Genomic DNA, 14,753 nt, shown 5'->3' with positions numbered 1-14,753 from the left:
CAGGGTTTCCATGTATCTTCTCTTGTCTGCTCTTAAACCCTTCTTAACTATTCTGTTTGCTTTTGTATATTCTTCTTTGGCCTTAACTTTCCTAGCACGCGTGCGGCTGTTGTTCATATCTGCTTTCTTCCTTTTCCTCTCTTGTATGTTTTTTAACGTCTCCGCTGAGATCCATTCTTTATGTCCCTGCTTCTTGTAACCCAGCACTTCTTGGCATGTCGATGTTACTGCCTCTTTAATGCTCTGCCACTTTTCATCCATAGTCTTTTCCTCAGTCTGTTGTTGTAGGATCTGGGCCTTTTTTGAAAGTGTAGTTTTAAATTGTTCTAGCCTGTCTATTTCCTTCAGGGCGGTGATGTTGTACCTCTGGCACTGACTGGATTGTCCTGTCCAGTTTCGCTTCAGCTTGAGTTTTATGCGGGCGCTCAGTAAATGGTGGGCCGATGCAACGTCCGCTCCCCTTCTGACCCGTACATCTTCCAGTGATCTTCTGAACCTTTTTCCAGTGCAGACATGGTCAATCTGATTTTCGGTCCTGAGGTCTGGTGATACCCAGGTAGCCTTGTGTATCCGCTTGTGTTGGAAGAAGCTCCCCCCAATGACAAGGTTTGTAGTGGCACACAAGTTGGCAAATCTCTCCCCATTCTCATTCATTTCCCCCAAGCCTTCTTTTCCCATTATTCCTTCGAACCCTTGGTTGTTTTTGCCGATCTTGGCGTTGAAGTCACCCATGGCGACAATGATGTTTCTTCTTGGCCGCGCCTGGATTATGGTCTGTAGCCTGTTATAGAAATCCTCTTTGCTGTTCTCATCGCTCTCATTGGTTGGGGCATAACATTGGATGACATCCAAGTTGATTTTCCTGTTGGTTGTGCGGAAGTAGGCTGTGATGATACGTGGGCCATGTGCCTCCCATCCAATGAGAGCTCTTTGGGCCATCTTCGTTAACATCAGGGCCACTCCCTGCCTGTGGGGTGCGTTTGCTTCCTCGTGACCTGAGAACAGCAGCAGCTCCCCTGTGGCTAGTTTGTGCTGGCCAGAGCCTGTCCACCTAGACTCGCAGATTCCCAGGAGATCTAGGTTGTAGCGTCTCATCTCTGCCGCCACTTGAGCTGTTTTACCAGTTTCAAACATGGTTCTGATGTTCCATGTTCCCATGTTAGTTGTGGTCCTGGTAGAGATGATGGTTGTCCGCCTAGTAGCTTCCATAAGGCTTTCACTACTAGGCATCATTTGTTCTCCAGCCATAGGTCCATCTTCTCCCAGAACTTTAGTGACTTTTGAGTTTCTTGTTTGCGATTCTGTAACAATTTGTTTTTTCCAAGGTGGGGTTGTTAACCCCACGCCCAACCCCCAACCTGGAGGACCAGGTGCTGCTCTTCATCTGTCCTCTACCCTGAGCCCTGCCCGGCTTGGTTGCACCTGCCAGGGGTCTAGCCCCCGCCGGTATAGCCCTCAGGGTCATGGAGGCACACAAGCCCCCCCACCACGACAAGGTAGCAACACATCGAGAGGGGACTGTGGATTGGTGGAGTCCAAACTCTTTAGAGATGGTTTTGTAACCTTTTCCAGCCTGATGAGCATCAACAACGCTTTTTCTGAGGTCCTCAGAAATCTCCTTTGTTTGTGCCATGATACATTTCCACAAACGTGTTGTGAAGATCAGACTTTGATAGATCCCTGTTCTTTAAATAAAACAGGGTGCCCACTCACACCTGATTGTCATCCCATTGATTGACAACACCTGACTCTAATTTCACCTTCAAATTAACTGCTAATCCTAGAGGTTTACATACTTTTGCCACTCACAGATATGTAATATTGGATGATTTTCCTCAATAAATAAATGACCAAGTATAATATTTTTGCCTCATTTTGAGAAGAAGAAGAAACCTTTATTCGTCACATGCACACTTCAAGCACAGTGAAATTCATCCTCTGCATTTAACCCATCTGAAGCAGTGAACACACGCGCACACACACCCAGAGCAGTGGGCAGCCACACCAGAGCGCCCAGGGAGCAGTCAGGGGTCAGGTACCTTGCTCAAGGGCACCTCAGCCCAAGGCCGCCCCACGTCAACCTAACTGGGGCTAAATTTTGTGAAATGTTGTTCTCATCTCATCTCATTATCTCTAGCTGCTTTATCCTTCTACAGGGTCGCAGGCAAGCTGGAGCCTATCCCAGCTGACTACGGGCGAAAGGCGGGGTACACCCTGGACAAGTCGCCAGGTCATCACAGGGCTGACACATAGACACAGACAACCATTCACACTCACATTCACACCTACGGTCAATTTAGAGTCACCAGTTAACCTAACCTGCATGTCTTTGGACTGTGGGGGAAACCGGAGCACCCGGAGGAAACCCACGCGGACACGGGGAGAACATGCAAACTCCGCACAGAAAGGCCCTCGCCGGCCACGGGGCTCGAACCCGGACCTTCTTGCTGTGAGGCAACAGCGCTAACCACTACACCACCGTGCCGCCCCTGAAATGTTGTTATTATGTATATATACTTAATTATTATAATACGCACGTGAACATATTTGTATGAAACCTGTGCAATATAAGTAATAATAAACAATTTTTTTCTGAGATAATTAGACACACACGTATTTGGATTGTGGGGGAAACCGGAGCACCCGGAGGAAACCCACGCAGACACAGGGAGAACATGCAAACTCCACACAGAAAGGCCCTCGCCGGCTGCTGGGTTAGAACCCGGAACCTTCTTGCTGTGAGGCGACAGTGCTAACCACTACACCACCGTGCCGTAACTGGGTTCTCTTTATCTACTTTTAGGACTTGTGTGAAAATCTGATGATGTTTTCAGTCATACTTATGCAGAAATATAGAACATTCTAAAGGGTTCACAAACTTTCAAGCACCACTGTACATAGAGAGATGTTTTGTGTAGAACAAGATTTTTAAAACTGTATTTATATATCTGGTGACTCTAGCCTTTGCATTACTTTATATGTATTGTACGTATTAGCCCTCAAGTAAGGCTGATCTGTTTTCGTTTTCTGTTTCCTGCCTGGCTTCATCCCCAGTTCTCTGAGGCATACTCATAAATACCTAAGCATAACCATAAAGCCTAATGATTATACCTTTTGGAAATGTGAATTTATTCCTAAAGCATATCAGTCTGCTATAAACAGCAGCAGAATCACATATTTAATGATAGACTTTGTCAAGAATGTTCTTTTAAGTGTCTCTTAATCCCAACACCAACATGGTGACACTTTACGCAACCCATAATCACCACATTCTGTCTCCTTTTCAAAGACAGGCACAGTTAAAGCCTCTATCTGTCCCCATGAGGGATTTACATAGAAATAAGTCCTGTACACAAATCCATAGATTATTGTTCATGATGACACAGCCCTGGCCAATTATCATATTTTTAAAAGAAAAAAGAAAAACTATTTGCCTTTCTCATATGTGTCTATTGGTCATTTTCTTGTGTTCTAGATGAGTTTAAAGTAGTGAATCCTGGCTTTAATCCACTATTACATTTAACATTAAGCATTAAATATTTACATTGATTCATTAGTAAGGTTGACCAAAAATAATAATATTTCTACATGGATAACGACTATTGTAAACCCTGGTCTGAACAAATATGGCTACCACTAGATGCTAGACCTTGGATATTCAGGTCCAATGACATAAAATTCCTTGCTTACAAATGTCTGGATGAGCGACTAACATGGCCATGATGACAGCAGTTCTTCAAGTCACCACTTTTGATTAGTATCACAGACTCAACAGTTGAGACACATATTCTGAATTTGATGCAGAGAGAATAAAAAACATTTCATTTCATCTGTCCATTATCCATAACCGCTTATCCTGTACAGGGTCACAAGCAAGCTGGAGCCTATCCCAGTTGACTATGGGCGAGAGATGGGGTACACCCTGGACAAGTCGCCAGATCATCGCAGGGCTGACACATAGACAAACAACCATTCACACTCACATTCACACCTACGGTCAATTTAGAGCCACCAATTAGCCTAACCTGCATGTCTTTAGACTGAGGGAAACCGGAGCACCCAAAGGAAACCCGTGCAGAGCACATGCAAACTCCACACAGAAAGACCCTCATCGGCCACTGGGCTCAAACCCAGAACCTTCTTGGTGTGAGGCAACAGTGCTAACCACTACACCAGCAACCCGCTCCCATTTCATTTTTTTTCAATATGCCATGTGATCAGTTCAAAAATCAGACAAGAAGAGAAGATAAAGAAAATAAATTCTGTGCAAATCTGTGAAAACTAGTGGCCTCAGCTGAGCCCTAGTACGGATCATTTAGTCTCTGCGATCCCTTAAATACGAATCCAGTTCCTCTGAGCTCCCAGCTCCCGCATCCTTCTTCAATACATCAACAAAACTTACTCTTGGTCTTACCCATCTCTTTTGCCCATGCATCGGTTCCCATGTGATTAGCTGACTAGCTGCCAGCTCTGGATGTCTAAAGCAGTGTCCGGCCAGCTGCATCCTCCTAGCCACTATCTTATCAGTGATCTTTGGTAGCTTGCCATATAGCACTTCATTTGTGATGTGCTACCTCCAGCTAACGTTAAGGAGCATGTGTACGCAGCGTGCATGTGTAGCAACCATTGAGAGATCTTTCAAGCCCTGGTGCTAGGGTCCAAGCCCCATATCCATACAGTAGAACAGACTCTACTGTGGCCTAGCTCAACTTGACCTCCCTTGACATTCTTGACTCCCATGTTCTCTTCATGCTGTTTAGTGCTTTCCACGCTAGAGCTTTCCAACATTTAATGCCCGCAGGGCCGCTGACAGCTTTGGCTGGGCCCGGGACAAAATGCTCTGAAATAAACGGCGTTACTAATGGCGTTACTTTTTTTAGTAATGAGTAATCTAACTAATTACTTTTTACATCGTTATAACGCCGTTCCCGTTACTTACAATAAAATGCTATGCGTTACTTTATTAAAGCTGTTCTCATCTGGCACGCTGCTCGTTCAGCCTTTCTTTACTCTGCTTTCGTGTGGGGCGGGGAGACACGAGACAACGGCACAGTAAGCCAATCAGAGTAGATTTGGACAACATACGTAGGTAGGCCACGCCTACTGCACTACTGCGTGCTCTTTCAATCGGAAGACACAGCGATGGCGAGCGGTCAGCCCAGCACTGCGTTTTCACATTGGAAATACAGCCATTACTTTTCATTACTTGAAATAAAAGGCAAGAGTGTTTACGTGCAATGCACATTATGTCGAGGAACAAAGCGTTTGTCCTCGTCAGTGGCCAGTAATTAGTTATAGTAACTCCGTTACTAACTCAGTTACTTTTTGGGAAAAGTAACTAGTAACTATAACTAATTACTTTTTGAAAGTAACGTGCCCAACACTGGTCTTACCTGGCTCAGCTGCCCCACTGCCTTTGCTAGTACCTGCTGCATCATCCGAATCTTTTTTAAAATATTTATGCAGTGAGCCCCTGAGTCTCTTGGTTTCTTCCTCTCTTTTTCTCTTTTCTTTTCTTTTCTTTTCTTTTCTTTTCTTTTCTGTGCTCCTGACTTGTGCATGTTGGCAAATGGCACGCACGCTGATTGTCGAAGCGCTATGATCGAACGATGTCGTTTTTTTCCCCTTAATCAAAGAGTCAGACCAAACCATTTTTGCATTAGGGGTGGTAGGGGGTTCTTGACGCCTTTTTCAAAGACAATAAAGGCAAAAGATCTAGAAATCATTTATTGAATGCAAATATAGCACATTTCTCCCCCAAATCAACACATTTTGAAATGAAATAAAATAATCGCAACTTCATGAGAGCTCAGTTCTGGGCCCCCCCATTCCTGGGCCCGGGACAACATACCTGTTTATCCCCCCCCTGTCGGCGGGCCTGAATGCCTACTTCAGTAGACTCCACCCAGGATCCCAGGTACTTGAAATCTGACATCTCTTTAAGTGATAGTGTTGTTATTGGGTCTTGGTCCTCAATGTTGTAAGCCATCACCTTGGTCTTGTTGGCATTCAGGTCAAGTCCCACCTTGTTACATTCAGCCTCAACTTGGATTAGCAGCCACATCCCGGGCTTGCTGGATGTGTTTGCAGAACGTCTCTAGTCTTGTAGCTAGTCTCTGTTCAGAGAAGATGCTGTCAGCTAAATAATTGGATAAGTCATAACAAAGGATCTGTTACAGAAGATGCTCAATGCCCATATGGGTGTGATGGTCAGGTGTCCATAAACCTTTGACCATATAGAGTATCAGACCAAATGGAGATAAAATCTGAGTGGTGTTTCAGTCTGTGTAATCACGTTCATGAATTTACAGTCTGGGCTAGAATGAAATTAGCCCAACCATTCTGTGTAATTTTCTTATGCCCATTAGAGATGTGGATTAAATAAATAAACCTTATACTGATGTATATTTACCTTTGAAAAACAGGGAGAGCTTAGCCCTGTTAGTCCATTTAAACCAGCCACATCTGCTCATGTTGTCTCAGGGGGCTCTCTGTTTTGCCACTGTCGCCTCTGGCTTGCCCATTAGAGATCTACATTTACATCTGGATCTCTGGAAAACTGCTATAAGACAGTGTCTATTGTTGAAGGGCACTCTACAAATGAAATTGAATTAAATTGAAAAGTTTTTGCTGGGAAACCTATGAAAGAAGGAACATATGGGCTGGTCATTAGCACTCATGTTCAAATGTTGCTTTATTGTGTTGTCAGTAAGTATCTAGGGACTTCCTGTCATGTCCTAATTACTCATTCTGTTAATCCATCCTTCTAGCCAACCCATATTAGATGAAAGCACTATAGTATATGTGTAAGCATGTGGTTCGAAATAAATGCAAAGCCTACAGTCTCAGAGGTTTTGGGTATGAAGGTTGGTTGTATTGTTCTCTAATGGTGAAGTATGGATAGCTCACTGGATTTTGAAGTCAGCATTTGTCATAAGAAACTGTGTCAGAGTTGCCTTAGGGAGAAACCTGCTCCATTGCTTCAAAGCCTAAATTACTAGAGATGCTTCAAAAGTGTGTGTGTGTGTGTGTGTGTGTGTGTGTGTGTGTGTGTGTGTGTGTGTGTGTGTGTGTGTGTGTGTGTGTCTAATTATCTCAGAAAAAAATTGTTTATTATTACTTATATTGCACAGGTTTCATACAAATATGTTCACGTGCGTATTATAATAATTAAGTATATATACACAATAACAACATTTCACAAAATTTAGCCCCAAAATTGCTTCAAGGGAAAACCTAAAACATAACCAAAAATTATTTAAAAACATAATAATAATAATAATAATAAATTAATAAAACCATCTAAATATAAACATTAATGATGAAAAGCCTCTTTAAAAAGATAAGTCTTAAGTAATTTCTTAAAAAATATCTACAGATCCTGCGTTGCAAAGCTGCCTAGGTTATTTGTTCCACAGTTTGGGCGCCACAGATATAAAAGTGCGGTCACCCAATGTAGTGAGTGTTTTAACTCTTGGTGGCTGTAATAATAGTTCACTATTAGACCTTAGGCTATAATGTGATGGAGTACTAAAAGCAATGAATTCTAGTATATAGTCCAGGGCTAAGCCATGTATAGCTTTTTCAGTTATTAGCCCCATCCATCCATTATCTGTAAACGCTTATCCTGTACAGGGTCGCAGGCAAGCTGGAGCCTATTCCAGCTGACTACGGGCGAAAGGCGGGGTACACCCTGGACAAGTCGCCAGATCATCGCAGGGCTGACACATAGAGACAAACAACCATTCACACTCACATTCACACCTACGGTCAATTTAGAATCACCAATTAGCCTAACCGGCATGTCTTTGGAGGAAACCGGGGCAAACCCATGCAGACATGTGGAGAACATGCAAACTCCACACAGAAAGGCCCCTGTCGAACCTTCTTGCTGTGAGGCAACAGTGCTAACCACTACACCACCATGCTGCCACAGTTATTAACAATATCTTAAAATCAATGCAAAATTTCATGGGCAACCAGTGTAAATCTTCTAGCACTGGCGTAATGTGGTCAAAACGCGAAATATTACAAATAAGCCTAGCCGTCGTATTTTGAGCCCTTCACAGCTTTTGGAGCTGAGTCATAAGTAGTCTGTAGAGTAAACTATTGCAGTAGTCTGAACGGCTGGTTACCAATGTATTCACTAGGGTCTTTGCACTATCTTGACTTAAAAACATCCTTCTTCTTCTAATATTACATAATATGGTAGAACACAGCTTGAGAGAGTTGATTTATGTATGTGGAAGCTTAAACGTAGCTCAGAATCAAACCAACATCCTAGATTGCTTACTTCAATCAGTATACATGTCTCACTCTCATAATTGTTCTGTACAATTATGTTCACACCCTCTGCTTTTTTGGTCATTTATTAGTTACTTCACACACATATTCTATCCTCGTTAGTAACGTTATGCTGTGCGATAACATTCACTACCTGGTGCCATATTTCTATTTCAGTTGCTAGTACAACCCCGATTCCAAAAATGTTGGGACAAAGTACAAATTGTAAATAAAAACGGAATGCAATAATTTACAAATCTCAAAAACTGATATTGTATTCACAATAGAACATAGACAACATATCAAATGTCGAAAGTGAGACATTTTGAAATCTCATCTCATCTCATTATCTCTAGCCGCTTTATCCTTCTACAGGGTCGCAGTCAAGCTGGAGCCTATCCCAGCTGACTGCGGGCGAAAGGCGGGGTACCCCCTGGACAAGTCGCCAGGTCATCACAGGGCTGACACAGACACAGACAACCATTCACACTCACATTCACACCTACGGTCAATTTAGAGTCACCAGTTAACCTAACCTGCATGTCTTTGGACTGTGGGGGAAACCGGAGCACCCGGAGGAAACCCACACGGACACAGGGAGAACATGCAAACTCCACACAGAAAGGCCCTCGCCGGCCCCGGGGCTCGAACCCAGGACCTTCTTGCTGTGAGGCGACAGCGCTAACCACTACACCACCGTGCCGCCACGTTTTGAAATTTCATGCCAAATATTGGCTCATTTGAAATTTCATGACAGCAGCACATCTCAAAAAAGTTGGGACGGGGCAATAAGAGGCTGGAAAAGTTAATGCTACAAAAAAGGAACAGCTGGAGGACCAAATTGCAACTCATTAGGTCAATTGGCAATAGGCCATTAACATGACTGGGTATAAAAAGTGGAGTGGCAGCGGCTCTCAGAAGTAAAGATGGGAAGAGGATCACCAATCCCCCTAATTCTGCGCTGACAATCAGTGGAGCAATATCAGGAAGGAGTTCGACAGTGTAAAATTGTAAAGAGTTTGAACATATCATCATCTACAGTGCAGGATATCATCAAAATATTCAGAGGATCTGGAAGAATCTCTGTGCGTAAGGGTCAAGGCCGGAAAACCATACTGGGTGCCTGTGATCTTCGGGCCCTTAGACGGCACTGCATCACATACAGGCATGCTTCTGTATTGGAAATCACAAAATGGGCTCAGGAATATTTCCAGAGAACATTATCTGTGAACACAATTCACCGTGCCATCCGCCGTTGCCAGCTAAAACTCTATAGTTCAAAGAAGAAGCCGTATCTAAACATGATCCAGAAGCGCAGACGTCTTCTCTGGGCCAAGGCTCATTTAAAATGGACTGTGGCAAAGTGGAAAACTGTTCTGTGGTCAGACGAATCAAAATTTGAAGTTCTTTATGGAAATCAGGGACGCCGTGTCATTCGGACTAAAGAGGAGAAGGACGACCCAAGTTGTTATCAGCGCTCAGTTCAGAAGCCTGCATCTCTGATGGTATGGGGTTGCATTAGTGTGTGTGGCATGGGCAGCTTACACATCTGGAAAGACACCATCAATGCTGAAAGGTATATCCAGGTTCTAGAGCAACATATGCTCCCATCCAGACGACGTCTCTTTCAGGGAAGACCTTGCATTTTCCAACATGACAATGCCAAACCACATACTGCATCAATTACAGCATCATGGCTGCGTAGAAGAAGGGTCCGGGTACTGAACTGGCCAGCCTGCAGTCCAGATCTTTCACCCATAGAAAACATTTGGTGCATCATAAAACGGAAGATACGACAAAAAAGACCTAAGACAGTTGAGCAACTAGAATCCTACATTAGACAAGAATGGGTTAACATTCCTATCCCTAAACTTGAGCAACTTGTCTCCTCAGTCCCCAGACGTTTACAGACTGTTGTAAAGAGAAAAGGGGATGTCTCACAGTGGGAAACATGGCCTTGTCCCAACTTTTTTAAGATGTGTTGTTGTCATGAAATTTAAAATCACCTAATTTTTCTCTTTAAATGATACATTTTCTCAGTTTAAACATTTGATATGTCATCTATGTTCTATTCTGAATAAAATATGGAATTTTGAAACTTCCAGATCATTGCATTCCGTTCTTATTTACAATTTGTACTTTGTCCCAACTTTTTTGGAATCGGGGTTGTATTTTATTTGTGCAATATTGCTACTTTGGGTGAAAGACTACTCTTACTTAAGTTCCATTTCTTATTTTGCTGTGTACATTACATACATGTTTTTACTTTTTACTTTATTTATTTTATTTTTTATATATTTTTATTGCACTCTATTTTTTTTTTTTTGTTACTGTCTATTCCTGACTCTTTCTATCTGTGAGCTGCTGGAACATGTAAATTTCCCCACTGAGGGATGAATAAAGTTTATCTTATCTTATCTTATCTTATCTTATCTTATCTTATCTTATCTTATCTTATCTTATCTTATCTTATCTTATCCAATCATCATTAATGCGCTAAAATATGAATAGACTCAACCAACAATCTGAATGAAATTTCTATACGCTCAAATATGATAGGTAAGCCATTTAGAGGAAGTTGTTAAAAGCCTTATTAAAACCATTTAAAAGTAAGTCAGGCATCAAACTAACACTGACTTGATGCGAGCTACTTATTACATTCTGACAGAACTCACGTTTTTAACAGAGCGTAACATTTAGGGCACATAGTTGTAAACAGTTCATTTGCATGCAATAGTCAGAATTAATACTAACAATCTTTGCACACGTGTTGTTCTCTTGTTTTTTTTTTTTCTGCCAGTTAAAGAATTTCAATCACCACAAAAACAGCCCACAATGATAAGTGCAGAAATAAACTTTTTTTTTTAAAGCAGTATTCTTATGTGGACACAGATCAACCCAGAAATCAAGAGTGTGATTTTGGGTGTGACCCATGACATTTATTCTTGAATAAAACTCTTTAAAGTCCCAGAATTTATCGTTCTTATAACTACACAATTTCCTACCGTATATACACTGGTGTTACCGAATAACAAGCTGGGACTTTAAGGGGATATAGAAGATGAGAAGAATCAAACCTGAGTGAGGCAGGTTAACCTGGAGAGTAGCACAAACACACACACACACACAAAGTGACAGACGTCTCTCCTGCAGTGACTTTGCTGTTGATTATGTGTGTCAGCAAAACTGATTTTGACAAATGTGTCCAGGGACATCCCTACACCTTGCAATTCTGGTGTCCTGTCTCTCTTCATTACGCTGTTTTTACCACACCCAATACACATATGCTGTTTCTCATCCAGACATACAAAATGCACTGGAACTTTAGTAGGCAGGAATACAGAAATGTACCAGTCTGATGGTGTATGTCTCTGTAAGGGGCCTGAAGTCAGGATGAGTATTGGATCAGATTTGTAATCCACTGACATTTTCTATGTCACGCTGTGGTGATGTGTTATGTTGACTGACACAAAACGGATATTAAACCTCAACACAATAGGTCTTAAATCACACTGCCATCAGACCTGCTGCACATATCTTGGTAACAGAAGCTTGTATTACACCCAGATGGCCAAGCTGGCTCTCAGTGTTTTGGGGAAAGGTGAGTTTAAGACCTTCCGCAGGCTGCGTTACTGATTGTCACATTGTTTTTAAGTAATATGCATGGGTTTTTTTTCAATTTCTACCACACTCGACCCATCACCATCCAGTGCTACGTACAGAAACATGCACATGACAAACAACAAATAATACAATCATACAAATGTGAGATGGGAAGGAAAGTGTTCACAGACAGACCAGTCTCCCTCCACTGTGCTCATTTAACACTGTTTGTTTCTCGCAGTATGCTGTCAAACCTGTTTGCTGTGTAAAAGCAAGACTTAGCTCCCTATTGAGACAATCCGTGTAGACTTCCTTTTCATCTCTCTCTCTCTCTCTCTCTCTCTCTCTCTCTCGCACCCTTTATGTTCCTTAAAATCATACTATGTACTGTAAGAGTGTGGAAAAAATAAATAAATAAAAAGGCAATTAATATGTTCCAGGATTAAGAGAAATGAAAGGGAAATTTAAACCAATAATTAACTAGTAATTAATATGTGCTCCTCTAGACCTGTGCAAAAGGTTTTCTTTAGCTCTTTGATTTTTTGCAGATGAAAAATAAATGTGATATGATAAAATAATTATGTTTTAGTACAACCATGGTTACTGTGCTATTCAGTTATGTATAACTATGAAAAACCACCTTAATTTCATAAACATACAGAAACTGTGGCTGTGGTTTCAGTTTCCCTAAAGTGTCATATTATAATCCTTTTAGTACCATTTGTTCAGAGTTTGATGCCTATAATGGACTTAAAGTACTATAGGAAAACCCATAGTGTATTAAAACTATACTGTATTATTACTAAAGCATGGTGTATTGCAATAAAACTGTAGTATGCTGTATTATTGCATAAAGGTTATAGAAATGATCAGGGATCCATAAGTTATTATATATAACAAAAAAAATTGATAAAAGATTTGAAGTCACATATGCTGTACTGATGTACTTACAGCTTGTGTGTGTGTGTGTGTGTGTGTGTGTGTGTGTGTGTGTGTGTGTGTGTGTGTGTGTGTGTGTTTCAGGTGGTGGACATGTACTGGGGTGTGGACAAAGAGGAGTGGGACAGTCCAGAATTACAAAGACTGCGGATGAAGCTTCTAGAAGAATGCCTGAAGACATCTGCAGGTCCATGCTTTGTTGTGGGTATATATGGCCTTCTGTCAACCCTTAACAGTAAAATGACATTGTAGAGTGGCGTATTCTCCAGTAAAACACTTGTATCCATATTTATTTATCTACATATATATAGTCATGTGAAAAAGAAAGTACACCCTCTTCCAGTTACATGGTTTTACCAATCAAGACATAACAAAAAAAATCATCTGAACCTTACCAGGTCCTAAAATTATGCAAATCTAACCTCAGGTGTAAAGCAACACACAATAGATTCCACCGTGTCATTATTTCCCATCTCATCTCATTATCTCTAGCCGCTTCATCCTGTTCTACAGGGTCGCAGGCAAGCTGGAGCCTATCCCAGCTGACTACGGGCGAAAGGCGGGGTACACCCTGGACAAGTCGCCAGGTCATCACAGGGCTGACACATAGACACAGACAACCATTCACACTCACATTCACACCTACGGTCAATTTAGAGCCACCAGTTAACCTAACCTGCATGTCTTTGGACTGTGGGGGAAACCGGAGCCGTGTCATTATTTATTTAACAAAAATTAAGTGAAAATGCAGAATCCATGTGTGAAAAAGTAAGTACACCCCATGATTCAATAGCTTGTAGACCCACCTTTTGCAGCAGTAACTTGAAGCATTCGTTTTCTGTATGATTTTATCAGTCTCTCACATTGTTGTGGAGGAATTTTGGCCCACTCTTCTTTACAACATTGCTTCAGTTCATTCATGTTTGAGGGCATTTGTTTATGCACAGCTCTTTTAAGGTCCCGCCACAGCATTTCAATTGAGTTGAGGTCTGGACTTTGACTTGGCCATTTCAACACCTTGATTCTTTTCTTTTTCAGCCATTCTGCTGTAGATTTGCTGGTGTGCTTGGGATCATTGTTCTGTTGCATGATCCAATTGCAGCCAAGCTTTAGCTGTTGGGCAGATGGCCTCACATTTGCCTCCACAATACTTTGGTATACAGAGGAGTTCATGGTTGACTCAATGACTGCAAGGTGCCCAGGCCCTGTGGCTACAAAACAAGCCCAAATCATCACCCCTCCACCATCGTGCTTGATGGTTGGTATGAGGTGTTTGTGCTGATATGCTGTGTTTGGTTTTCGCCTGTGCATTATGGCCAAACATTTCCAATTTGGTCTCATCTGTCCAAAGGACATTGTTCCAGAAGGCTTGTGGCTTGTTCAGATGCATCTTTGCAAACCTAAGCCGTGCTGCCATGTTCTTTTTAGATAGAAGAGGCTTTCTTCTGCCAACCCTTCCAAACAAGCCATACTTGCGCAGTCTTTTTCTAATTGTACTGTCATGAACTTTAACATTTAACATGCTAACTGTGGCCTGTAGAGTTCTAGATGCAGTTCTTGGGTTTTTGCAATTTCTCTGAACATTCCACAGTCTGACCTTGGAGTAAATTTGCTGGGACGTCCACTCCTGGGAAGATTGGCAACTGTCTTGAATGTTTTCCACTTCTGAATAATCTGTCTCACAGTAGAATGATGGATTTCAAATTGTATGGAAATTACCTTATAACCCTTCCCAGACTGATATGCAGCAACAATTGCTTCTCTAAGATCATTGCTGATGTCTTTCCTCCTTGGCATTGTGTTAACATACACCTGAGTGCTCCAGACCAGCAAACTGCCAAAACTTCTGCTTTTTAAGCGGTGACCACACAATCAATTAATCAAATTAATTTGATCAGCAACACCTGGCTGCTAATTGCCTTCATAAT

General features: G+C 41.9%; 1 protein-coding gene across 1 annotated transcript in view; it reads left to right on the top strand.

Annotated features, from left to right (window-relative positions):
* The window catches only part of LOC132888570 (NACHT and WD repeat domain-containing protein 2), a 102,174-nt gene that overhangs the window by 53,646 nt on the left and 33,775 nt on the right, over window positions 1–14,753 (top strand). The window contains exon 4 of the mRNA XM_060924618.1: window positions 12,910–13,026. Coding sequence (XP_060780601.1) covers window positions 12,910–13,026 — 117 coding nt within the window. The remainder of the gene's footprint in view (window positions 1–12,909; window positions 13,027–14,753) is intronic.

Source organism: Neoarius graeffei, chromosome 1, assembly GCF_027579695.1.
Source record: "Neoarius graeffei isolate fNeoGra1 chromosome 1, fNeoGra1.pri, whole genome shotgun sequence".
Lineage (NCBI taxonomy): Eukaryota > Metazoa > Chordata > Actinopteri > Siluriformes > Ariidae > Neoarius > Neoarius graeffei.
Note: the sequence above shows the minus strand (reverse complement) of the source record. Positions and strands in the feature narration are given on the sequence as shown.